The 25,526-nt window shown below is 50.4% G+C and overlaps 1 protein-coding gene across 4 annotated transcripts in view; it reads right to left on the minus strand.

Annotated features, from left to right (window-relative positions):
* Nucleotides 1–25,274, minus strand: part of PTGES (prostaglandin E synthase) — a 27,446-nt gene extending 2,172 nt beyond the window's left edge. Inside the window, exons 1-4 of one of the 4 annotated variants that reach the window (XM_066562649.1) lie at nucleotides 24,498–25,274; nucleotides 9,333–9,532; nucleotides 7,875–7,957; nucleotides 5,385–5,630 (exon numbers count right to left, since the gene is read on the minus strand). In XM_066562649.1, coding sequence (XP_066418746.1) covers nucleotides 5,385–5,630; nucleotides 7,875–7,957; nucleotides 9,333–9,440 — 437 coding nt within the window. In that variant the 5' untranslated portion in view covers nucleotides 9,441–9,532; nucleotides 24,498–25,274. Of the gene's footprint in view, nucleotides 1–3,163; nucleotides 5,631–7,874; nucleotides 7,958–9,332; nucleotides 9,533–9,940; nucleotides 10,038–22,832; nucleotides 22,888–24,497 lie in introns of those variants that run through there. The other 3 variants (XM_066562648.1, XM_066562647.1, XM_066562650.1) reach the window with 3 other exon arrangements.
* Nucleotides 25,275–25,526: the final 252 nt, after the last annotated feature.

Consider the following 25,526-nt stretch of genomic DNA (forward strand, 5'->3'; position numbering starts at 1 on the left):
AGCATCGGCTGCTGCAGCAGCAAGACAAAACAGAGCTCACATTTTCCAGCTCACGGGGACACCCGCCTGGTTATCCCCATCCAGAATGAATTACAGACATATCATGGTTACAGCATCCTCTTTTTCCTTCATCCTTGTGCTGCTGAGCCCTTCTCCCTCTGGTGGCAGCGGGAAGGTCTGAAGATGGTTGTTGCACCATCCACAAACTGCAGGAGCACATGTTCCTGTGACAGCACCGTGTCACCTCCCAGCAGCAGAGCCCCTCCTGCCCTTTGGAGCAGTGCTCCTGTCCTGGGGGCTGTGATGCTCACCCTAAACTCTACATTCCATATGGAAGGAGCATCTCCTCCCTGCAGCAGATATTTTGTTCGCTGCTGCTTCTTTCCAACCACACAGGGAAGCAACCTAAGGCAGCAGAGAAGCTGGAGGGGAGCTATGCACAGGGATGTAATGCTTTATAATTACCTGGGAAGAAGGGAGGAAGCAAAGGTTCCTTTTGTAGCTGGTGTCACAAAACCCAGGAAGAGTTATCATGTGTAAGGAGGAGCTACTGCCTGGAGATGTACAGCGTTGCATCCATACGCCACAACTTCAGAAGCAGGGAAAGTTTGCAAGGATATTTACAAACTGTTTCCTCCTCAAACCACTCTGTTTTCAACCAGGTGACTCCCAAAGAGCAAGTCTGTGGTGATGGGAGGATCTCCCTGGAAGTGGCATCGCATCTGCCTGTTTTGGAGAGGCTGATGGGCACTGGAGCAGATACCAGCCTCCTCCTCCTCAACCAGTTCCCTAAGGAATGACACCCTCCATCCATCCATCCATCCATCCATCCATCCATCCATCCATCCATCCATCCATCCATCCATCCATCCATCCATCCATCCATCCATCCATCCATCCCAAACAACTCCATGCGCACCCCCAGCAAACGGGGGGAGGGCGGAGGATCCGGGCAGGGTCCCCGTGTCCCCCGCAGGGTCCCGCAGCCACACGAGGGTGCTGCAGCCCCGCGCAGCGCAGCCCGCGGAGCCCGGGGCGAGCCCCCCGCTCTGCCCCGCTCCAGTCCCGCACCCGGCCGCATCCCGAGCCCCCCGCTCTGCCCCGCTCCAGTCCCGCACCCGGCCGCATCCCGAGCCCCCCGCTCTGCCCCGCTCCAGTCCCGCACCCGGCCGCATCCCGAGCCCCCCGCTCTGCCCCGCTCCAGTCCCGCACCCGGCCGCATCCCGAGCCCCCCGCGCTGCCCCTCTCCAATCCCGCACCCGGCCGCATCCCGAGCCCCCCGTGCTGCTCCGTTCCGCACCCGGCCGCATCCCGAGCCCCACGTCTGAAGCAGGGCTCAGCCCCACAGCCCTGTTAGGAAACGCCCGCCGGAAAAAGTTTTTCCGGTGCCAAATTCATCCTCGTGTGCCAGAGAACGGCGCTTCCCTGCTGCCCTCTTCTCCAGGAGATTTCTGAGTGCTCATGCTTGTAGAGCTGGCTCCTCTCATTTCTCTCTACAAGTCGCAGGAATCCCAGTTCCTCAAGAGGAATAAGGAGATTTGTGTATCAAAACCCCATCTGCTAGAGGGAATGGGGATTTTGGGAGGGCAGAAAAGGAGTGATCTGTGTTAAAGGTAACCTGCCCAAGAGGGAATCTTGGTCCAGGTCCCACCAGGGAATGGTCTCGATGACAAGAGACCCGGGGAGGGGTGCAGGCAGGTAAGGGAGAGGTGTGTCCTGTGCTCAGGGGTGGGACGGATCCTGGGGCTTGAAGCACCTGAAGGAGTGTGGGAGGGAAAGCAGCCTGTGCCCGGTCTCCACTTGCTCTTCTCCCAGCTCCAGACACCGTGAGGAAAGACACGTACTGTGGTGTGAATCACATCCACACATTTAACCACAGAAGGGGGCGGAATGGACCTTAAAGATCACCTTAATGGACCTTAAAGATCACCTCCTCCCAACCCACAGATGGAATTAGACCAAAGTTGCTCAAACAACCTGGCTTTGAACTCTGCCAGGGCTGGGGCATCCACAGCCTCCGTGGGCAGCCTGTACCAGTGTCCCACCACCCTCACAGCACAAAAATTCTTCCTAATCTCTAACTGAAATTTCTCCTCTCTCAGCTTGTACCCATTTAAGCACCAGATTGTGTTTTGTTCTTCAGTCCCAGGTGTGTTTCACAGCGTTGCTGCTTGTAGTTTGAGCCAGGTGTGGAAAACAAGTTGTTGGACATTCAAAGCACACCCCAAACCCCAGAGACTGGTGGGTGCAACCACTGTCCTTGCTCTCCTGAAGCAGCAGGAGACACTGGGCACATCCTTTGCCTACACTGATGCCAGAGCAGGAATTTGGGAGCTGTGGGCTGTAGATATTAATTGGGAAAAGGCAGGAATGTCTCTCACATGCAGCAATCACTGGCAGTGTCCAGGGGAGAGCCAGTGGCTCTGACCACCTGGTCCCAGGAGAGCCCTGATGGGTCTGGTGCTGCCCAAGCAACCGAGCCCAGCTTGGTTTTGCTTCCCCCCAAACTTCCACAACACTTCAAAATAAGTGCAATGCTTGGGCCTCTCCTAAGTTTGCCTTGCAGGCTTTTTGTGTTTGTTTTTTTTGAGCCAGGAGAGTTCACATTCCCAAGCTTTTCCCTGCAGCCAGTAAGCAGAGTTTATTTTTTTTTTTAATAAAAAAGGAGAAAGCAGAGCTTTGCATGTAACCTCAGATTCCCTGAGCAGGGCATCAGTCTCAGGCACTGGACAGGCAGCTGAGAAGAGGCTGAAGCAGCTGGCAGATCTGGGGATTGGAAGGGGGTTCTGGAGCTTCCCTTCTTCCTTCCTATGCCAAAATCTCCATCCCAGCCACATCTCCAACCTCAGCAACATGTACTGGAGAGAGTCCATTTTATAAAACCACTGCTTTTCTCATTTGAAAACAAACAGGGTAAGAAAAGAACCAAGTGGAGCCATTTTATGAAACTAACACAGACACTGATTGGGCAGTACCTCCCAACCATCAACAACTTTAAAAAAAATAGGGGAAAACCAGAGAAATGAAGCATTTGTTTCCCAGCAACCCAGTGGGCAGCAGCTCCCAAGCACCAACAACTGAAGAAAATACTGGAAAACCAGGGAAATGAAGCATTTGTTTCCCAGCAACCCAGTGCAAAAAAAAAAAAAAAAGGGGGGGGGGGGGCTACTTATCTTGGAAAACACAAGCAGCTCCTTTATGAGTCCTAAGAACAGAAAGAAGAACAACTACCTCTTACCTGAGCTTCTCCAGCCCTCCAGGATTTTTGGGTGAACACCAAGCTTGCTACTCAGGGAAGGGAAAGTGAGCAGAGCTGCTTATAATTCCCAGCTCTGCTGGATTTAAAGGATCAGCACAAATAATGCACACCTGGAAAAGAGGTTCCTCTGCAGGGCAGGCGAGTGCAGAGGAAAGGGATGCCTCTAGAAGTCCCAGGACACTCCAGGCTCTGCAGTGGGGTTTAACATCCTGCTGAGGATCCATCCTGCTGGGGCTGGACCCAGCTGCTGCCCAGCTGCATCTGCTGCTCCCCAAGGAAGGATGGATCAGAGCACAATGATTTGTTTTTATTGGGAATATTTGCTTCCTGCCACCAGGATGCATGTGCAGCAGCAGAGAAACATACAGGAGTGCAAGACCTTGTGCACCATGTGAGGCAGAAAAGATTTGTTAAGAGGAGTCTGTGTAACCCAGACATCTGTGGGAAGGAGAAGTGGCCAAGAGTGAAGTGCTGAACGTGCAATCCTGCCCACCTTCCTCGCAGTGGGAGAGCAAAGAATTCCACTCCAACCTTCACCACACAGCTCAGCCTGAGGCCACAACTGCACTGGGATGGAGTTACTGGTACAGAAACTTCTACCTGAGCTGAGCAAAGGCTGAGCATCAGTGTGAGCAGGTGTGTCCCCAGTGCTCAGCAAGAGATCTCTGAGCAGAGCAGAGTCAAGGGAACAGCCTTAGTGCACAGGACAGGTGGGAGGGGAATTTCTTTTCTACTCATTCTGGCTTTCCCCTGTGATGCTATTCAAACTCTGTGCTGCCCTCAGAGGAGGGAGGAGGCACTGAAGAGCAGGGGTTTCCTCCTCCTTCTCCTCCAGAGGGATGCTCCATTGCTGCTGCTGCTGGAGCAGCCCCTGGCACCTGGGGACAGCTGTGTGGCAGAGGAGCTCCTGGGCCCTTGTCACCATGCACTACCCTGGTCCCAGCCTCTCCTGTCCAACACAACACTTCTGGGTGACCCTGCAGAGCAGCAATGCTCCCTTCCAAGCCCCTCTGCTCATTTCCAGAGCTTTCTGCAAACACCAGATGCTCCAGGCTGTGAATGGCGTGGCAGCAGTGGACAGCAGGAAACAGCTGAGAGAAAACTCCCCTAAGGCAATAAGGGCACATTTCCCAAATAGCAACGGCAAGAGAAGGGCTGAAAACAGAGGGGGAGAAACTCAGTCTGATGCTCTGGGGCATTTTCAGGTATTAGTGGCATGTGGACTAGACTGCCCTTTGGGAGAAAACCCTGTCTGCAAAGCCCCTGTTTTGTGCCAGCATTTCAGACATTCCAGAAGTCCCAGAACTTTGTGTCCAGCAAATGTGTTCAGGCTGTGTGTCCAGGGTAAAGGATTCCTGCCGGCTTCTCCAGGCACGTCACTCTGCATCTTGCTGTGGTGAGGCTGAGATGGAAAAGCCTCAGCTGCTGCTGGCTGGGAGCTGCCAGGAGCTCCAGGTCCTGCCTGCAGTGGGGCTCCTGGCAGGGAGCTGTGTGCTGTGCTGTGAGACGGGGTGGCACTGGGAGCACTGAATGCTCCAATGGCCTCACAACATCACCCCTGAGATTCTGACTTCCCTGTCAGCCTGCCTGGAACGCACCTGCCTCCTGTCCTCCTTGGTGGAGAGGGAACCCAAGGGACTAAATCCTAAGGGACTGACATTCCCAGAGATGCACGTGGCTGGGCAGGAGGAGGTGGCTGCTTTATAACCTCTGCTACCAACAACATCTGCCGACTAAGAGACTTTGTGGGACCCTCATGATTTTCCCTGCCTGATTCATGGGATATTCACAACCAAGAGGAAAAGGACACAGTCACAGTTCCAAACTCAGGAAACCTTCCCTTCAATGACCCCATTCCTCAAGGGGGAGTCCATGTGCTTTCCACCTCTCATCCTCAGCAGGAGAGAGAGAAACCTGCCCCCACATCCCCTTCTTGCATTTCCCTTCTCTCTGGTGCCTCCTCTGACAAATCCTGATGGCATCAAGGCTGCACTGAACATCCTCAGGGTGCAGGTGAACTCCCTGCTGACATCTCACACACACACACTCTCACTCTCTCCCACTCCAGGGGGCCCAGCAGAGTCAGGATGAGGGGGTTTGGGTGCTGGGTCTCTCTGGCTGTTACCAGTACGGGGTGGTGGCCAGCAGGATCTGCAGGGCCATGGAGAAGCAGGGCAGCTGGGCCACGCTGTAGGCCACGGAGCGGGTGGGTGCCCTCAGCTGCAGCAGGTAGGCAATGGTGTGCACGATCCGTCCCACACAGAAGATGAGGAAGTGGATCCTGGCCACTGTGGGACTGGGATCCAGCAGGGAGTAGACGGCTCCGAGGAAGAGGAAGGGAAAGATGTTCTCCATGTCGTTGCGGTGGGCCCTGAAAAGCAAGATAAGGTTGTTTCCCTGTTTTTTCTCATTCCTTCTACCCATCCCTAGGTGCTGCTGGGCCTCTTCCCCATGGGATGGGGCAGACACAGCCCCCAAAAGTGTCAGTTCTCCCCTATACACAGGAGAATTTCACACCCTGTGTCTCTCCCTTGGGATGCTGAGCTCCTGAACCTTTCTCTCCGTGACTGGGACGCCTTTGGCACAGCAGATGACAGCTCCAGGGTTGGAGCTTTCAAATAAACAGAGCAAAACACAGACCCTGGGAAGCTGCAAAAAGCTCAAAACTGGTGTGGTGCCAGGAAGGCAAGGCCCCAGATGTGGCCACGCTACACAACAAAAGGCAGTTCCAGACCACAGCTTCTGCAGTGGAGAAACTCACAGGATGAGAGGGGCTGTGGTTTCACCTCCCTCCATAAATGCATCCAAAGGGGACTGGGGAGGAGTGGCCCAACAACCCCCACACTGTGGCTGGAGGGGATTCTGTGGCCATGTGGTGACACATCAGCACTGATGGAGCCAAGCCCTGTGCTCCAGCTGAACAGGCACCTGCCTGGGTGTCACAGCATCACTGCCACCACCCACAGCACTAATCAAACAGGACCTGGTCAGGCCATGAGTGAGGGTTGTGCCCCTCCTCCCCCAGGCACCATCCTCTGAAAAAACCCCAAGGACCTGGGGGCTCAGCAGGGCTGGGAGGACAAATGGAAGAAGAAGGAGGAGAAAGGAGAGAGCTGTGAGGCAGCCAGGGCCTCTTTCAGAAGCACAGGGTAAATGTCCTGCCCTGCTCTGTCCCTGCCCTGCACACACCCCTGGCTCTGCTCCCCTCCAGGTACAGTCTGAGATGAGAAGCTGACATGGCCCTTGCTCTGGGGAAACACCTTGGATTCAATGTGTCTTCAAGGCTGTAAATACATCAGCAAGGACGGGCTCTGAGAGCTTCAGCTGCCCAAGTCAGATCCCAGGCTGCCCCAGGTTTTTGCTGCAGCTCTAGTTATTTATTTTTATGGAAGTTTGTTTATCCTGAATAATCAAAAGAAGATTATGATTATTGTTTCTGCTATTATTTTATTTTTGCTAGGAAGGAAATAGCTCATTTTCCATCCTCCTCCTCCCCCTGGCAGCCCAGCAATTAGGTGGCACTAGCTGTTTTCTAAAGCAAATGCTGGAGGCAGGGGGACATGAGCAGTGAGGTCTCCATGCACAGTCCAGGGCTCAAGGACAGCAGGGCACAACTCCAGCCCCTTTCCTGCACATCAGCAGCAATCCAGCCCAGCACTTGGGGCACCTCCTTCAGTAAGGGGGACAGCAAATCAAACCCAGGGCTGAATAACCCTGTGTTTTACCTCTGAGAAACTGTGATTCTCACAGAAGAGGGGTAACATTCAGAGTTTGCCCAATCAGAGAAGCAAAAGTTATTGTAATCCTGTTCAGCCTTTTCCCAGATCCCCAAAAAGGGCAGCTGCCTACAGCACTGGGAGCAGTCACTCTGTTGCCTGTCCAGGCTCCGCAGGGATCTGGGGTCCTGTCAGAGCAGGACACAAAGAGCCTTTGAGTGTGGGTATGGGGTGAGACACTGGGAATCTGTGGGACTTTGAGCACCTGGAAAAGAGCTAGTCAGAGTTGGATGTTGAATGCAAACCCAGATCCTTCTCTTGTCCTTGCTCCAGTGCACACCATGCTAAAGATTAAACTGCTCTCGTGAGCAGGGTCCCACAGCAGAGCTCGAGGCAGCCTGACCATCTAGAATATTACTCAATTAGTGAGTCCTTTAACTTCCCACTTCTTGTTTGCCAGCAGCTGGTGCAGAGGGAATGGTGGCACTGGGAATGGTGGCACCAGAGGGAATGGTGGCACTGGGAATGGTGGCACTGGGAATGGTGGCACCAGAGGGAATGGCGGCACCAGAGGGAATGGTGGCACCAGGAATGCTGGCACCAGAGGGAATGGTGGCACCAGGAATGCTGGCATCAGGAATGCTGGCACCAGAGGGAATAGTGGCACCAGGAATGCTGGCACCAAAGGGAATGGCGGCACCAGGAATGCTGGCATTGGGAATGGCGGCACCAGGAATGCTGGCACCAAAGGGAATGGCGGCACCAGGAATGCTGGCACCAGAGGGAATGGTGGCACCAGGAATGCTGGCACCAGAGGGAATGGTGGCACCAGGAATGCTGGCATCAGGAATGGTGGCACCTGAGGGAATGGTGGCACTGGGAACGCTGGCCCCGCTCACCTGAGGCACCGCTCCACGTCAGGGTCCTGGCGGTAGAACTGCAGCCCCCCATTGCGCAGGGCATCCTCTGGGTTTGCAAATGCCTGGAAGAGACAGTCAGAGACAGTCCCCACCTGCTTACAGCCTTCAGGAACCTCACAGGTAGAAGTTTTGCCCCTAATCTTGAAGTCCTGTGGGGATTTTACCTCCCCAAATTTGTTACCACTCTTCATAAAGACGAGGGTCACTGCACTTCCATGCACACTGTCCTGCACCTCCCAGGAGTTTTCCTTGTCCTCCAAAAATCCCAGTGCTGCCTGCTGAGCAGGTCCCAAATGAGGGTTTCAAGGGAGCTCCTACCTCACCCCCTTCCTCTTCTTCTCATGAAACCCATTTAGAGGAGACTTTCCAGCCAGTGTTGCTGGCAGAGAGCTTGCAGACACAATGCAGCCTCCAAAAGATAACCAGGACTGACAGATTAGAGAATATTCCCTGGCTGGCTTTTTGGCAGTGGCACTGTGTGGCTTTCCCACAGGGAAATGGGATCCTACACTAATAAAGTTAAAAATGAAAATTAACTGTGTGAGCTCCTCACCTATGCTCAGAAGCCGTTCCTCAGGGACCTGGCTACATCTGACAGCTTCATTTTACAGCCTGGAAAGGGCCCTGGTGCTTTTTAAAATTATGTTACAAGCCCAAACTGTCGCAGGGCTGGAGCATCATTTAGAATCACAAGGGGAGAAGACAATTCATCAGTTACAGTGATGCCACAGGAGAGGGTATTTGTGTTCTATCTGAGACCAGAAATGTCTCCCTCCCTCTCCAGTGACGCAGTCAGAAACTCCTCAAATACTTTAAAACAGATTTTACAGAAAGCTGGGTTTTATCAGGAGTTGGGGTGAGGGCAGTAAAAGCCCTGTTGGCCCCAACTCCTGACAGCAGCTGGTCCTCTCTGTATTTTCCTCCCTGACCAAGGATCATCTCCTCCAGCTATTGTTTTATTGCCCATGACTTGCTGCTCTCCTGGAGCGTTCCCTTAGCCAGTCAGCCTCCAAGAGCCCAAAAACTTTCTGCTACATCACAAGAAAAAAAAACCATTGCAATGATTTCTTCTTAAACTTAGTTTTTTCGCTTCTCCTTTTTTTTCCAGACCCTGCAAATTAACTGTAAACAGACTCTTTCTAGAAGCATCTCACCTGCTTGGCATTTGAGATCTGATTATTATTTAGATTGGGTTTCCAAAATCATAAACATCAAGCCACAGATGGTAGAAACAAACAGAAAGGGTCAAAGAGAAGTGAGATATTTATCTGCTGCAGCTACGAAACAAGTTTTGCTTTCAACTGAACTCAAAGAAAACTCAGCTTGCTTCAGGAAAATTTTGCTGAACTTTAGAGGAATAAAAGAAGAAAGCAAAATCACAGAAACCCAAGCAAAGAGCCAGAAAGGGAGGAGAAGGAAAATGAGACTGGATCTTACCTTCTTTCTGAGTCTCACTTGCCCCGTAATGATGGCAATGACATACATTTTTAAAATCAGAATCGTGCTGTAGAACGTGAATGACAGGAATACTTTATTTTCCATCATTTTGGGAGAACTTGCTGCTGGGTCGCTTCAGCATCCAAAGCCAGGGAGACCTTGGGCTGCGAGAGAGCCCCGCAGGGGAGAGGCAGGAACAGCTGCGTTGAAACACAACACAAATCCTTCACTTTCCAGCGAAACCCCCCAGCCAGGCTGCCGGGACAGCGAGGAACCCGCAGCCAGCACATGGAGCAGGATTCTCTGCTGCTCACACCCTGCCACCAGCAGCTCCATGCGGATGGGCTGCCCGGGCCAGGAGACAGCGCCTGGGAGGGGGACCTGGCACAGAGCTGCGACCCCTCCAAAGCAGCCCCAGCTCGATCCCTCCAAACCAGCCCCAGCTCCACCTCTCCAAACCAGCCCCAGCTCCACCTCTCCGAACCAGCCCCAGCTCCGACCCCTCCAAAGCAGCCCCAGCTCCGACGTCCCCAGTCCAGCCCCATTCCCCGCGGTGCCCCAGGGACGGAGCCGCCGGAGCATCCCTGTCCCAGCCGGGCGCTGCTCACCCCGGGGCGAAGCTCTGCAGATCCCTCCGTGGCAGGAGGAGTTGGGAACGAGGTCAGCGCCTCTCCCAGCCGCCTGCAGCCCTGCGCTGGAGTCCACTGCTCCGTGCGCTTCCCGTCCCGCCCAGCGCTGGCTGAGCGCTCACTCCCATGGCAGAGGCAGCCAAGCCTTGCCCACAGATCCACCTGCGAGGGATGGACAGGGGACAGAGCTGGCTGTCCCTCGCAGGAGGGCTCGCCCCTGGGAGGGGAGCCCCGGCAATGACCAGCCTGGAACCCAGCTAGGCACGTCCTGGTCTGCAAAGCCCTGAAACTGCCAGAAGTGAAGAGCTGCCGGCCCAGCCCCAAGGCAGCTCGTTCTGAACCAAGGCAGCCAAGATGGAATATTGTCCTTGGTTTAAAAAGTGCCATGTGAATTTGGAGCTGGCTTTTCATCAGCCATGAAATATTGTGGGATAAAGAGTGGGATTGGTGCCTCTGCAGGCAGCTGGGCTGCTATTTAATGCAAAGTTAACTCCTTCTCCCCCAGTGCTAGCAGCTGCAAACCCCAGGGAGCCAGCGGCATGGGGGCTGACAGGAGCTCTCCAAGTTTATTAGAGTGGAAGGGCTGGATTTGGTATTCATTTCCTTAACACAGGGGAAAAAACCAAACAAAACAAAACAAGAAAATATAAAATTCTCTGCATTTGCCTCTGAATGTTCCTCATGGCCATTCTGCCATGGTGCTGCAAACCCAAAGACACTCCACTGCTCCATGCAATGCTCTGGCTCAGCCTCATGACATCTGAATGTGTGCATGGAAGCACAAAGCAGTGAAGAAAAGGCAAAGCTGGATGTGCAATGGGACCTGCAGTGCAAGCATAGGAACTGGATGTAGCTCCTGTGATTTGTGTTGCCATGGCATGGGGGTGAATGTGCAGTGGAGGCCATGTGGTCTAGTTTTATTACCCAATACCCAGAAAAGTTTTGACAAACCAAAACCTCCTACCAATAAATATTCTGTACAATAAACCCACAAATAGCAGAAGATTTGATCACTATTGGCAGCATTTTGCACTATAGTGGTTTATAAGATGTAAAAGCTGGCCAGTTTAATATCTAGCTGGCAGACAAGAATTTTACATGAAATTCCAGGAACAGTTTGACAGATTTGTCCTCTCCCACCCCACAAGGGTCAACTCTTGTGTCCTCAGAGTGTTAACCTGGGAAATTAAGATTGTGATTGCCATTGTATTGTCAGTGCTCTATAAAGCCACTCTGCAGATCAGGCATTTGTCATGGGCAATCCAAAAGATCCATATATGTGACATTCAATAAATTGTGCTACTCCTGAACCCAGCTGGCTCTTTTGAATGTGACCAGACCTATAGTTCACAGACTATTGGTGCCCCTGGCACAGGGCCTTAGAGTTATGTTTTTAGCAGTGCAGGAAGCCTTTGAAAACCACAAGCACTTGGTTTTAAGAGGGAGGTACTTGCAGTTGGTCACCACCACCCTGGCACTGGGGAGGCTGCAGAACAAGTCCTGGCACAGCCCAGTGTGGAGCTCTGCAGCCTCTGGCAGGCTGCTTCCCTGGGGTGGGAGTGAGAACACCAGGACATGCAGCAGCCATGTGGATCCAGGCTCTGTGCTAAGAGCTGAGGTGTTCACCAGTGAACTACCCCCAAACCCACCCATGCACCCCTGGAGCTCAGCAGGGTTCTATAAACACCACAATGCCAAGTGTAAGTAGGCAGTGGCAAAGCCACATCCCAAACACTACTCCTCCCATCCCTCCTCTCCACACCTGATAGGGATCAACCCACAGCAGAGAAGACCTCAAGACCTCAGTGCCCAAGGATTGGGGTCATGCAGGGCCAGACCAGCCCCACAGCATGGATGAGACATTCTCCAGCAACCCTTTCTCCCAGGAGCCTGGGAGAGGGCAGCCAGCCAGACCCTTCACCAACACATCACACCCTCCATCCAGCAGCTCCAGTTTTTACCAGCTGATGATCCAGTCCACAGGGTCTTCAGCAGTGGGACCTTTTTCCTTCATGCACCTTCTTCCCCTCCCAAGGCAGCCAACACCTCGCTGAGCAGCAGGAATATGCACCTGCAGACAAGCCAGGACTCCTCCTGCCAGCCAGCCAGACTTCTCCTCCTTGGCATTGTTCAAACACTGGCAGGGAGCCCTGGACAATTTGCACCAGCAACTGGCACAAATTTACATTGAACAGAGAGAGCAGGAAGCACACCTTGTTTAGGGATAATCCCTCGGGGCTTATCCCTAAACAAGGTGTGGATGTGTTAGTTTTAAAAAAGGGTTTTTTTCTGTGTGTTTATGGATTTCAACCCCCTTTTAGTGTTACACAGAGTGGAACTCCAGAGGGGAGGGTTATGGATGGGGATGAGGAGCAGCAGATGACTGCAAAGGCAGGTGTAATGCTCCTGGGATCCCAGATCCTTTTCAGTTTAGCAGGTTCAGGGCTCTCATGCTGGGTAGAACACATCCACACTTGCACCTTCCCGGCTTTTGAGACCCAAGGCAACGCAGCAGCTGAAGCGTGTTCAAGCATCCCATTAATCCATGCGGAAGCAGGCTGTTAATATTCATGTTTGATCCTCCTCCACAGATCACATCCTGCCAGCACAGAGCCCTTCCCTCAAGAAGGCCAGGTCCTAACAGCAATATGTCTTTAAACTGCAAGTCATGCCCTAAAACCTAGAGCATGAGAGGTCTCAAGGACCCAGGACAAGATCTACCTAAACCCAACACCACTAGCCAAAAACACTGCATTTTTTTTTTCTGAGAAATTATTAATAAAAATCTGTGTGAGGCTTAGAAAGATTGGGTTGTCAGGTTAGACTGACCCCAGGAGCTGTAGGGAAAAAATGCAGCATTTTGCTGGAGGAGGAACTGAACTGTAGGAAGCAGAAGGAATGAAAAAATAATGGGAAATGCTTGAGAAAAGTACTTAAAAATAGAAGCCTGTAAAAGTGATTCTGCTTTGGCAAGGTTATGAAATAAAAATCACTCTCAATTCCCACACAGGTTATTTATTTGACCAGCTGAATTACGCTGGAGTATTGTGACTACATTTTTCCACTCTTGCTCCTCTGGGGAATTTCCAGGTGGCAGCAGAGGGAGAGGGTTGGTTCAGAGGAGCGCTGGCACGTCCGCTGGGGTGGCACAGCCTGGGCTCCACCCTGATCCCAGAGCTACTTTGAGCAATTACATCCCACAGCTGGGGCTAAGCAAAGAGCCTGAGGGGAGACTGCTCCAGGCTGGAGGAGATGGGCAGGTGGGTGGCACTTCTCCAGCATGCTGGTGGAGGAGGTGCAGAGCCCAGCTGGGATTTTGCTTGCCCTGGGCACACAGCTCAGCCCAGGAGCTGAGCTCCATTCCCAGCTTGCTCCAATGCTACCCTGGACACTGGTGCCCTCCTGCCCTGCCATTTCTTCCTGCTGCTCCCAGCACAAACCCTTGGAACCTGCACACTCCAGTGATCACCTGCACCCATCCTGGAAACCCAGCTGCCAAGGGAGGCTGTGCAGTGCTTGCTCATCAAACACGGTGACTTTTCAAGTAAAGGCATGAGTGTTTTAGCTGTTTATTAGTGAGAAGGGTGCTCCACCTGCCTTCCCTCCTCAGTCTGCACGAAAGCTCCCACCACCATGACGCACCTTCCGTGGATCTGTGAAATCCTCTTGCTTCACCTGCAGCTCCCTATCCCCAGACTCCTGGGCTCCTCATGCTTGTTTCAGCAAGCAGGACACAGAAGATACTGTAAAGTCAGTAAGCAGTGGAACCATCAGCACCTCTGGCCCCCAGCATTGGCATCTGTTGTGGTTTGACACTGGCCAAACTCCAGGCACCCATGAAAGTCTCTCACTTGCCCTCCCCTGCCACAGCTGGGAGAGGAGAGAGAAAATTAACAAAGGGTTCATGAGTTGAAATAAAGACTGGGAAAAAAAAACTCCAAGGGCAAAATAGGTCTGGCTTAGAGGTATGAAGTGAATTTACTCCAAACAAAATCAGAGGAGAATAATGAGAAGTGAAATAAGCCCTTAAAAAGACCTTTTCTTCCCCAACTCCTCTCTTCTTCCAACTGACAGTGCAGGGAGATAGGACATGGCAGTTTTGGTCATTTCATCACTGAGATTTTTTTATGCTGCTCAGGGAGAGAAGTTGTTCCCCTGTGAGACTGTGGGGTCCCTCCCACAGGATACAGTTCACAGAGAACTTCTCCAGTGTGGGTCCAATCTCATGAGCAGCAGTCCTTCCCAAACTGCTGCAATGTGAGTCCCTCCCTGGGCACACAATCCTCCCAAAACTGCTGCAATGTGGGTCACTCTTTCCACAGGGTGCAGTCCTCCAAGGAGAGGCTGCTCCAGCCTGGAAGCAGGGCCCTCTCTCCAGTGGATCTCCCACTGAGTCACAGCCTCCTCCAGGCACCCACCTGCTCCAGCATGGGCATCTCCCCCATGGGCTGTGGGGTGGATCTCTGCATCCCCTATAGATCCCCACAGGCTGTGGGTGGATCTCTGCATCCCCCATGGATCCCCATGGGCTGTGGGTGGATCTCTGCATCCCCCATGGATCCCCACAGGCTGTGGGTGGATCTCTGCATCCCCCATGGATCCCCATGGACTGTGGGTGGATCTCTGCATCCCCCATGGATCCCCATGGGCTGCAGGGCCTCAGCTGCCTCACCATGGTCATCACCATGGCCTGCAGAGGAATCTCAGCTCTGGCACCTGGAGAATCTCCTCCTCCTCCTCCTTCTCCACTGACCTTGGTGTCTCCATGTTGTTTCCCTCACATGTTCTCACCTTCTCCTCTTCTCTGGCTAGAAAAAACTGTGTTCTTCACTTTGCTTTCATTTTCTTCTCAAATATGTTATCACAGAGGTGTTACCATCATCTCTAATTGGCCCAGCCTTGGCCAGTAGCATGTCCATCTTCAGAGCCATTAGGAATTGGGTCAGAGCCACCAGGGGAAGCTTCTAGCACCTTCTCACAGAAGCCACCTCTGTGACCCCCCCTGCTACCAAAATCCAGGCAGGGGAAAACCAACATCTCAGGAAACAACTGGGATGCTTCAGCCTTCAGCAAACTCAGGCAGATTTTGTCTGGTTTGCATTTTGAAGTTGACAGTACTGGCTGCAGCTATCTGAGAGGCCTCAGGCATGAGGAATGTAAGATCAGACTCTCCCAAAATGTCCTTCACACTCAGAAGAGCAGATGCCTGCAGCAGGAGAAAGCCGTCAGGAGAGGCCCAGGGAAGGGGCAGGCTGTGGTGGCTCTGAGTCCCAGGCAGAGCAGAGGAAGCTGCTGTTCCTCAGCCAGTCCCAGGGAACAGGCCCAGGGCCAGGTCAGAGCAGTGGCATGTCCTCCTGCCTTCTCCTCCATCCCTTCCTGGGCTGCTGCCCTGCTCCCAGTTGCTCCTGCCCCAAACTCTCACACCCACCCTGGCTGCAGAGGAGTCACTGTCCCCTCTGCTGCTGTGACACTAGAGATGCTGGAAAAGAGGCCATCAGGCTGTGGGTGTGTGCAAGTAGATTATTTTCTCATGTTCTGAGCCTCACATGGATTCATGCCTGGGCTTTCTCTTAGGAAAGAATTCCTTGGCTAGGCTGCTCTGTGCCTTCAGGGATGAAACCCTGCTGGGAGAGGGGCTGAGGGAAGTTATTTCTCCTCTCTCCTGTTCTCTCCCTCTGTCCCAGCTGGTTTAGGTGCTGGCTCTAGGCAGAGCTGCACCTGCCACTGCTGAGACCAGGTAAAGGTGGGAGATGGGGTCAGGGCTTGGGGTGTGGGGGAGCTGTGCCTCTCTCTCACTCAGCCACACCTCAGCATCTCATGATGTGTTTTGCTTCCCAAGAACCAGATCCCATCAGCTGTAAACAACAGGCAAAAAACACTTGTGTTACTGCCCAAAAACAGGGAGTTTCCCTGCCAGATTGGGAGAGTAGAGGAACAAATTACTGCCAAAAATGTCAGAATTTGGGAACATTTCCTAGACTTCAAGAATTTGCAAAACTACAACATAGATGCAGATTCCCTGCTGGGGTGCTCTGAAACAAGAGCAAAGGTAAAGGAAGGTGCATAATCCAGCCTCCACATGCTGTGTTATGGGGAGATGGGAATCAGGGCATGGGAATCACAGCATTAAGAGCCCTGGCTCACTAACAGGGCTGGAAGAGGAAGCAACTGTGGTCCCTGAGTCCAGCCTTATTTCCAGACCTGACATTCAACAGCAATGAGCAGCTTCAAGGTGCAAAGTAGAAAACAAACCTTTTATTTCCTGGGCTGTTAACCCTGCCTTGCAACCCAGGAAGAACAGGTTGCTGAGCTTGTTAATTTTAAAGTCTTTTAAGCCCTGTTTTCACCAGATAGGCATTTTCAAGTTCTCACAGGACAAGAAGGAATGGAAAGGTGAACACATCATTGCCTGATCCTGGCCCAAGCTGAGTGGCTACACCATCCTGGTGAAACCAGCTCCAAGGAGTGCCTTCATTCATGGCTTTGCCACAGGGCTTCACCCACCACAAAGCTTTCCAAACCACAGAGCTTATTTTCAACCCCCTGAGTTCTCTGTGTCCCCTTCATCACCCCCAGATTAAACAGCAGCATTTCCTCCCACCCTCCTGCCCTCCTGTGTAGGTCACATTGTCTAGATCTCTTTAGCACACACTCCAATCTTGTAAGTGGCACTTTGTAATGTCCTGGGGGACAACTGAGCTTCCTAGAGCAGATCAGGACATCCTTCCCACAAGACCTGACTCAGGCAGAAGTCAGAGCTGCTCAGTAATTTGAGGTTTTATGAGTCAAGTCATTGTGTCATCCGTCCAGACACATCCTGAAACTTTCCCTTTTTCCTGCACCGAGTCATGAACAACAAATCTTTTGGGCTTCCTTTTAGGCCAAAAGGTGCTCTTTTACCTGGTGAAACCAGGTGGTCTGGTTTTGATTCTGATGTTGTTAATAAACACCCCTCACTAGCAATGCTGAAAACACCCTGCCCACAATCAGCCTGGAAAGCAGGGAGCAATTTAGCTCTGTTATTTACAGCCCCTTTGCTGGAAGGTTTTTATTGTGTTGTTGTCTCAGCTGGCCTCTTGCTCACAGCAGTGGCAGCACTGACACAACATGACCCAGGCTGTGTGACCCTGACTTTATCCAGAGCAGAATTTGGGTTGAATGATGCAAAGAAGTAGAAAAACCTCTCCACTCTACTCTGCAGGCAGTGATGCTTGGACTAACCATCCTAAGTTTTCTTCTCTGCCTGAATGATCCATTGACAGGACTCTGAGACTCTGCCCAGGTCCCATGTGCTGATTGCTCTCCTGATTTACAGCCCACACCCTTACGTCTATGATGTTCCCAGAAATCTGCCCCACCCTGTGTTTATGCAACCCTGAAGCCCTCCATAGGGCAATATGTGCTTTTTGCAGTGTTTTGCAAAGCAGCAGAATGCATCTCTCTAGCACAACACATTCTGTTAATAGCACCACTGACTCAGGCAAGAAGGAACAAGAAGTTCCACCATTAGCAGGAGAGAAGATGGATCCCAGCTGTGGAAAGGCTGTAGGGACAGGAGGCTTTGGGATGCTACATTAGTGGGGCTGGAGCTGTCCCACAAGGAGAGGTGGGCATCAGGAAGGGGCAAGAAGCTTTTCTGCACTGTTATTGCAGCAGGGGAAGTTGTGTGAATGTTCAGTGGTGGAAGGAGCTGCTGCTCTCACATGAGTGAGGCCCTTGCAGGGCTGTTTCAGCAGTGGGACACTCTGGTTTCAAGGTAGGACATGTCCCTGTGCAAGACAGCAGTGGATTGAGGCTCTCTGGTCCCGTTCACCCTGATTCATCCAATCTTCAGAAGTCAGAAATTAACTTAAACTCTGAATCACAAGGTTTAATTCTCTTTCTTGTAAATTTGTTGTCATACATGAAGTTAATGTTTGGTAATTACATGCGTCAAGTCACCATCCAAACTGTTAACACTGAATTACTTCTCGAGACAATGAAGTTCCATAATGAAACACGATTTAAATTAAGATGATGACTATAATAAAAATAATAATAACATTTTTATGGGATCTCCTTCCCCTCTTGTTCATGTCACAGACAGACACACAGGGGAATTAAGAGGAAGAGCAATTCTTGCTCAGCTTTGCCCAGCATTCTCCTCCTTTGAAACATGTCTGTGGAAGCACCTCTTACTCAGCTTCACTTCAGTCCCATTTGCTTTCATCTCTCTTCAAAGGAGATTTCTCCATGCTTTTGATTATCCCAGTCATACTTTCATACTTCCCTCTATGCTGAAGCAAGCAGATGACCAGCACATGACTGCCAACTCCTTTACCCCCTGCACTTCAAACGTCCTTCAACCTCCTAAAAACTCATTTTTCTTTTAAATGCCACAAGTCCTCACTGAGGGGTCTAGGATGACTCCACACCAAGTTATTTAGTACTCCAGAGGGGCTACTCCCAAACTGTAGGAATTCCAGCAATGTTATATAGAAGACAGCCCTGGGCCACTTCACAGCTATCAGCATTAGATCTGGCTGCTCATCCCTGTTCCTTGGGGCCTCTCTGTATCCTGCAACCAATCTTCTCTTTTTCTGTGCTGTTAGTGTGGACCGAACATTGTTCTTTGCAGAGCACATCCTTCTCCTCTTTTCAACTTATTCCAGCTCCCTGTTGGCCACAGGGTTCCCAGCTCTCCACCACATACTTTAACAATAGCTGGAAACTGGAGTCCTGCAGGGAACATTTTATTTTAGCAGAGTACATTTTTCTTCCTGTTAGATAAAATATCTCCTGGAAAAAGAACCTAACAGTTTCAGATTCAACCTTTATTTAACAGTGAGGAATCTGTATGGAAATGATACTTTACAGGTCATTCAGAGTAAGATTTGAGGCACAAATTACAGGTCCTCAGGCTTCCCTGCAATGACATTCTGAGTCCAAACCACAGAGAAGGACAGACCTGGTGGAATTTCCAGGAAGCCTCACTAGTCTCCACAGAAATCACCAAACCCCTTCTTGCTCAGGAGACCTTGCTCCATAACCTCCCCAGCACTTCAAGGGGCCCGGACCCAGCCTCTCTGAACAAATGGGGAAGCTATTTGTTTTATTCACTTTTGCTATTTGTTTTATTCACTTTCTCCTGATGAACCTACTTGGTCCTCAGTGTCAGCTGCTAATTGAGCTGATTAAAACCAGGCAAAGGTCTTGGGCATGAGCTGAACACAGAGCAGGGAAAGCAGAGGCACCAGTCAGAGCAGCTGCCTTGCAAGACTAATTTTAGTGACCTGTGTTTATGGCTCTTCACAGGAGATGGGTGTAAGAGCAGGGTGTTACCTTTGCTAAACCCCAAACCAAACACAGCCTCTAATTCTGGTCCAACCAGGATGGAGTCCAACCCAAAACCTTTTAAATCCTCTTTCACCTAAGAGTCCTAAACCATTGGATGGGGCTGTCTGCATAATAACACCACCACCTTTGTGCTTTGGATGAGGTACAAGCCATTCACCACATCAGAGCCCATGACTGGAGCGAGGGCACAGCATTACTCATGCCCTACTCTTCCTGAGGAATCCTCCCACACCATATGAACTTAGTGTTTCATATTCCATGCAGCTGAAGTTTCATCTCTTTCATGCCGTTTTTATCCCTAAATTGTTATTTACGACATAATTCTATTTAAGATAGAATATGGGCTAAAGTTTCCCTATTATTTCTTGTTCTTTCAGTAAGAACTATTGCTACACAGGTAAACAGGCTCACACGAGACCTACTCTGCTCCAAGCCAGCCTGGAGAACAAAACCAGAAATTCCTGGAGCCAAGCCAAACAGGAACACTCTCCAATTTCAAATTCTGGGCTCAATGTTAAAAACAAGGTTAAAAACCAAAGGCAGGATCAAGGCAGGTGAAGTTTAACTCTCACAGAGTCCCTATCTTACCACTGAGCACCTACAGCACGAGGTTTAATTCTCTTTCTTGTGGATGTGTTGTGATAAATAAGGGGAATGTTCTATATTTACATGCCAAGTTCACTGTGCACACCATTCAAACTAAACCACATCCTCGGACAATAAGTTCCAAAATAAAACAACATCTCAATTGAGATGATGATGATGGTGATAGTGATGATTATTATCATCATCTTTTTATGGGATTTCCTTCCCCTCTTGTTCATGTCATGGGGAGACAAGCAGAGCATTAGGAACAGATGATGTGGCTAAGCCAATGTTGCTGGAACTGGGTTAGAGCACCTTGACTTGACCCCAAATGCAGTTCCCAGATCTAATCACTAAACCACAGAGGATGTCTACACCAGGAATGTTTACTTTACAAGTCAAAACAGAGCCTAACTGCCCGCATCGATAGCCCATCCACCGGGTCTATCTCTACCATTTCATACATTATTCATCTGGACCTTGCACGAAATCAGAGCCCGGAGGCCAGAAGGGGTGAAAAGGCAAGGCTGCGAATGGTAAAGCACCTCCACACCCTGCTTTGCTTTCCTGAGTTCCTGCCCTGAGGGTGCCTCTCTCAGCTGCCAGCCCAGGTGGATTTGCATGGTCCAGTGGAGACTGCTGCTTATCTGCACCTGGCTTTGGGTGGTGCCTTTATCGGGGAATCACAGAACCATTCAGTTTGGAAAAAACCTCTAGGATCACCAAATCCAATCCTTAACCTCTGGTTTTCACCACTTCCTGAAGTGCCACATCCACATGACTTTTCCAGGGAGGGTGAACCAGGCCCTGAGCTGCTGGGTCCTCTTGTCCTGCAAGAGCAGAGACCCAAAGCAGCCCATAAAACACCCACCTGAGCCCCAGTGTCTCACAGTTCTGGCAGTTAACAGTAGTTAACCAGTAGTTTAACTCTTAACAGCAATTTTCTCCAAGCTATTCCTTAACTTCTTTATTCCTAGCACCAAATATGAGACTGGAGTGTGTCCATGATGTAAAAGTCACTTTGAGAAATGGACACCTGTTATGATCGCTCAAGTACAGATTTAAAAACTCTTCTCTTCAAAGCCTGTGGCATTCCTGGCAACTCCTGTTCATATGAACATAAACCTCTGTTTCTATCCAGAGCCCAGTGGCTGCCTCCCTCCATCCCTTCTGCCTCTGGAACACACAGTGGCCAGAGCTATTTTGGCTGCCAGGCACTTTAATAATTCCTTGTGCTCGTTCGGAGAAAGACCATCTCCATCCATCACTGCTTGATGGAGTTGATACGTGTGAAAGATCAAGCAGGTTCCAGCTCCAGGACTCACCCCATAAAGAGCAGAGAAATGTCCTGCCAGCATTGTCCCCTTGTGCTTATCTACAAAACATTCAACTTCCAGCAAGTTCCCACGGTAGGCAAGAAACGTGAGACAGCAGCTTCCTTCACCCACAATGGAGCACAGCTTAAACACAAGCACATTCCCTCCCCTGCCTCTCACTCCCATCCCTACCAGGTAACACGACCTGTCTGGCTCCACCTGCTGCTAACCACCGAGGATCAGATTAAAAATCCCATTTTTGTCCCTCTGCAGAGCTGTCAGCGTTCAGCACGGCCAGAGGGCACCAGCAGCACTGCCAAGCCCTGCTCAGTCCCAGTTGCTCTGGGGAGGAGCTGTGCTGGTGCAGAGCAGGGACAGCTCTGGCCTGAAGCACCTCAGCATCCCAGCTCTGCTTGCTCACCCTGCTGGGACAGCTCGATGAGACTCTGCTCTCTGACTGCAGCCTGGGCTCAGGGAAAAGGGCTTTGACATTGGGCATCCAGACAGGAAACATTTTTTCTTGTTGTACGGAAGAACTTCTCAATGGAATTTTTCAGAGATGGCAACCAGGACAAAATCCAGTCCTCCTGGTACCTCAGAATTTCACAAGTGTTCAGATGTGATCAAATTAATTATTTCCCAAGGGCAGATTTACTGCACAAGTATATGATGTTCTGTTTCACATAGATGCCAAACTCATCCACATCTTTCCCTGTTGGACTGTCCCTCTTCACACAGCACAGCACCACACACTGACCCAAGGGACTCTGTGATTTTGTACCCCAGATAAGGATTTTGAAGCCTGTCCAAGCTGAATCACAGCTCAAGCTCTTGAGTAAATATTTCAGTGACAAAACAGAATTGTTAAACCCTTTGCTATGAACTACCGTGTTGAAAAAAAAAAACTTTCATCATCTGCAAACCTCAATTTTCCTACCTGCAAGAGAAGGATGACAGGCTCTTGACTCCCTGGGTGTTTCTAGGATTAGACAATGTCTGCTCACTGTTAATGCAGATGTTGGTATTTTGTATTATTGCTCCTGTCACATTACAGAAAGGTCAGGGAACATATTCCATGACTCAGAGCCTTTCCACAGCATTAGTGTAGTCCTCAGAGCTTAGCCAGGCTCTGTATTTGGATAAAGCCCACCACAATCCTACTCTTTAAAGATCCCAATGTACGTCAGAGTGGCAGCCCTTTCCTGTCACTGCCTCATCTCTGTGTTTAGGATAAGCAGCACTTGGAAGATGATACTGAAATTAAAGCAGAGAAAGAAAACAAAGCAAAACCACATACGGGGCGTAGGGGGGTGCGTGGTGTGGTAGAAAAAGGGTAAAAATAAAGGAAATTCCTCTCAGAAAAACAGGCTGTTAGAGAGCATCTAGCCAGAGTCAGAAGGCAAAATGAATGTAAAATGAATGGAGGGAAAAATGAGTCTCCTAGCTCTCCTTCTTCAGTTAGAAACCTTCCACAGGAACCTCTTGCCAGCCCAGCAACTCATGTAAAACAGCACATTCCCAAACCTCTTTCATAAACAAAGCATTTGGAAATATTGAGGACCTTATACATCCTCCAACAAAAACACAGACTTTTTCTGGGAAAAGCATTGATTCATAGATCTTGAAATTCTTACCTGGAAAACTCTTGCACTCCATGAGCTGAAGATGGGGCTGCAGCCCTGATTCCTAGCACCCTGTCCCCTGGCTGGAGACATGTTCCTTGGCTCACCAGCCAGCTGGGAGCTCTGCTGCCTTGTGATGCTGCCCAGAGAGCCCTGCTCACCAGCCAGATCCCAGATTCTCTGAGCTCTCTGCCACAGAGCTCAAAGTGAGCCAGCCCAAAGTCCTGAAAATGCTGACTTTAAACCAATCAAATTGCAGGTGGCAGGAAATTCCAGCACACCGGAAGCGGGGTCAGGCCAGGCAAAAATCTCATCTGAGACTTTTCTCTCTCCTCACCCTTGGCCTTGAGTACTCCATCTCTGCATCCCTTATCTCTTGCTTTGCAACACAGATACTCCATCTCCATTGCCTCCTCTACCACAACAGCTTTAGCACCTCAAATTACCCACTGCAAACACCCTATATTGGTGTTTGCACTGGGTAATTTGGGTAGGATCCCCAAATTCCTACCATTCTCCTTCTTATACTCTCTGCAACATCCTTCCCTTTTCCACACCTTTTCCTTTTCACCACACCACTTCCACTGCTGATCAGCATCCCAAATCACAGACACCCTAAATCACAGACACCCCAAATCACAGACACCCCAAGCCTATTGCACACTGAACACCTATCTAAAGTTCTTCTCTGCTGCAGATTTTCAGTACTTTCAGCTTGTGGCAGCTGGTTCAAGATGACCCACTGCTGGCCAACCACCCCATCCCTGTCCTGGTCGGGAGGGCAAAATCAAGGCATGACAGGATGCCAGTTCTGTGCCTAGGGCACAGGAGGGTGGTGAGAAACAACGTGTTCAACACAACAGGCACGAAATATTGCACTCTGGACTGTGTGGTGCAGGGTCTGTGCTCCACTTGGAGCTTCCAGACTGCTGTTCAAGGAAATTGCCATCAATGTCAGCCTCACCACCACTATTAGACATCTCATCCATGTCCAGGCCCAGCTTGAACCCATTTAACTTGTAATGGATAATGAGATAACAGCATGACATGCAGCAGCTGAAGATTATTTAAACACCCATCTGGTACCTGTTATGCAGCATACGTCCTATTGTTGTATAGGAAATATATGCCACCTCCCTCCCACATGGAAAGGAGAAGATCTATAGATGTATCTCATGCTACTCCTTCTTTTTGCAGATGAGGTAATTCTCCTTCTCTGTGCTGTTTTTAGCATGTCACTTTGCATTTCCCATCTGTGTTTTGGGAGATGCAGTCCCTTCCAAGCTGTTAAGACCTTGTGAAAACACACAAGAGCACCATGAAAAATTTGCTCAGGACATCTCACCCCTTTCATGCATCAGTCAGAAAAGACTCTGCTATGAAACTGATTCACCCTTTGCAAGACCCAGCATGGCACTACCCTCTATCCTGGAGAGATTCAGGGGTGACAGTCCATGTCTGTGTTTGTTGGACCATGCTGATTCTACAGGGGAAGGGTGAAATACCTGCTGAAGCCTGAGAGGTGAGCAAGGCAAACAGCTCACACTGTAATAAAATAAAGGCAACCTGCTCACACTGTATTAAAATAAATAAAAGGCAACCTGTCTACTGTAATCAGATGGACAGACGAGAATCTGCAGATCACAGCTGCCTGATTTCTTTATCTAAATCCTCCACCTTCCTTTGTAGGATGACTTTGGCTGTTTTGCTGGAATGGCTCTCATAGCTCTGGCTCTCTGTGATCCCTCAGCAGCCGCGGGCCGGGTCACTGTGCATCCCAAGAAATCACGTTTCACAACACAAGCTGTCTGCTCTGCAGATGGGCGTCCACACTTTTCTGTTTTTCTCAAGCATGACTCAGTTCTCTGCAGAAACTGCTCTCGCATGGACCAAACCCTGTGTCTGACGCCCCATCTAGCGTTCAGCACGGGCATGTGCAGAGGAAAGAGGCGACTGGAGAGCTCCCAGCATTTTCAGCGGTATTAAACCACCTTTATAAAACTTATTTGTCTCCAAGAGAGCCCGAAGAGAGCCCAGGCGCCATGGAATCCTGCATATCCCACTGCCAGTTCCTGCCTCTGGACTTTCTGGGTGTCCAAGTGGAGATAGCAGCAGGAAAGCCCTGGAAACCCAGCACACCCCGGGGCTTGGAGGGCAGCTGGGCAAACCCAGGAATGAAACCCCATTTCAGCCTTGGAATGGGGAACCGAGGGTGTGAGCTGTGTCCCCCTCAAGGCTCGGTGGCAGCTGACAGCCTGGATTTTCCAGCAGGGAACATCGGCACTTCCCGGCTGCTCGGCAGTCGGCAGCACTGGGCGCCCTTGTCAAAGGCAGTCATCAAATCCTGAGCAGGTTGTTTTGAATACTAAATAACGCTGCTCAGTGTTTTTCCAATGAGATTTTAAAAATAAAATGGAGATTGCTGAAAAGTGCGTTTCACAATTTTTTTAATGGAAAAAAGGTGTCTGCTGAGAAAACAAACCCTTTTCCGTAGTTCTTTTTTTGGGGTTTTTTTGGTTGGTTTTTTTTTTTTTTTTGGTTTTTGGGTTTTTTTCCTTTTTTTTTCCTTTCTTTTTTTTTTTTTGGTTTGGTTTTTGTTTGGTTTTTTTTTTTTTGGTTTTTATTTTGGGGTTTTTTTTGTGGTGGTGGTGAGGAGATATTCAAGTTTTCAGGACAAAAAAAATAAAAAACCTGCTCTAAGGATTT

Source organism: Molothrus aeneus, chromosome 19 (assembly GCF_037042795.1).
Source record: "Molothrus aeneus isolate 106 chromosome 19, BPBGC_Maene_1.0, whole genome shotgun sequence".
NCBI lineage: Eukaryota > Metazoa > Chordata > Aves > Passeriformes > Icteridae > Molothrus > Molothrus aeneus.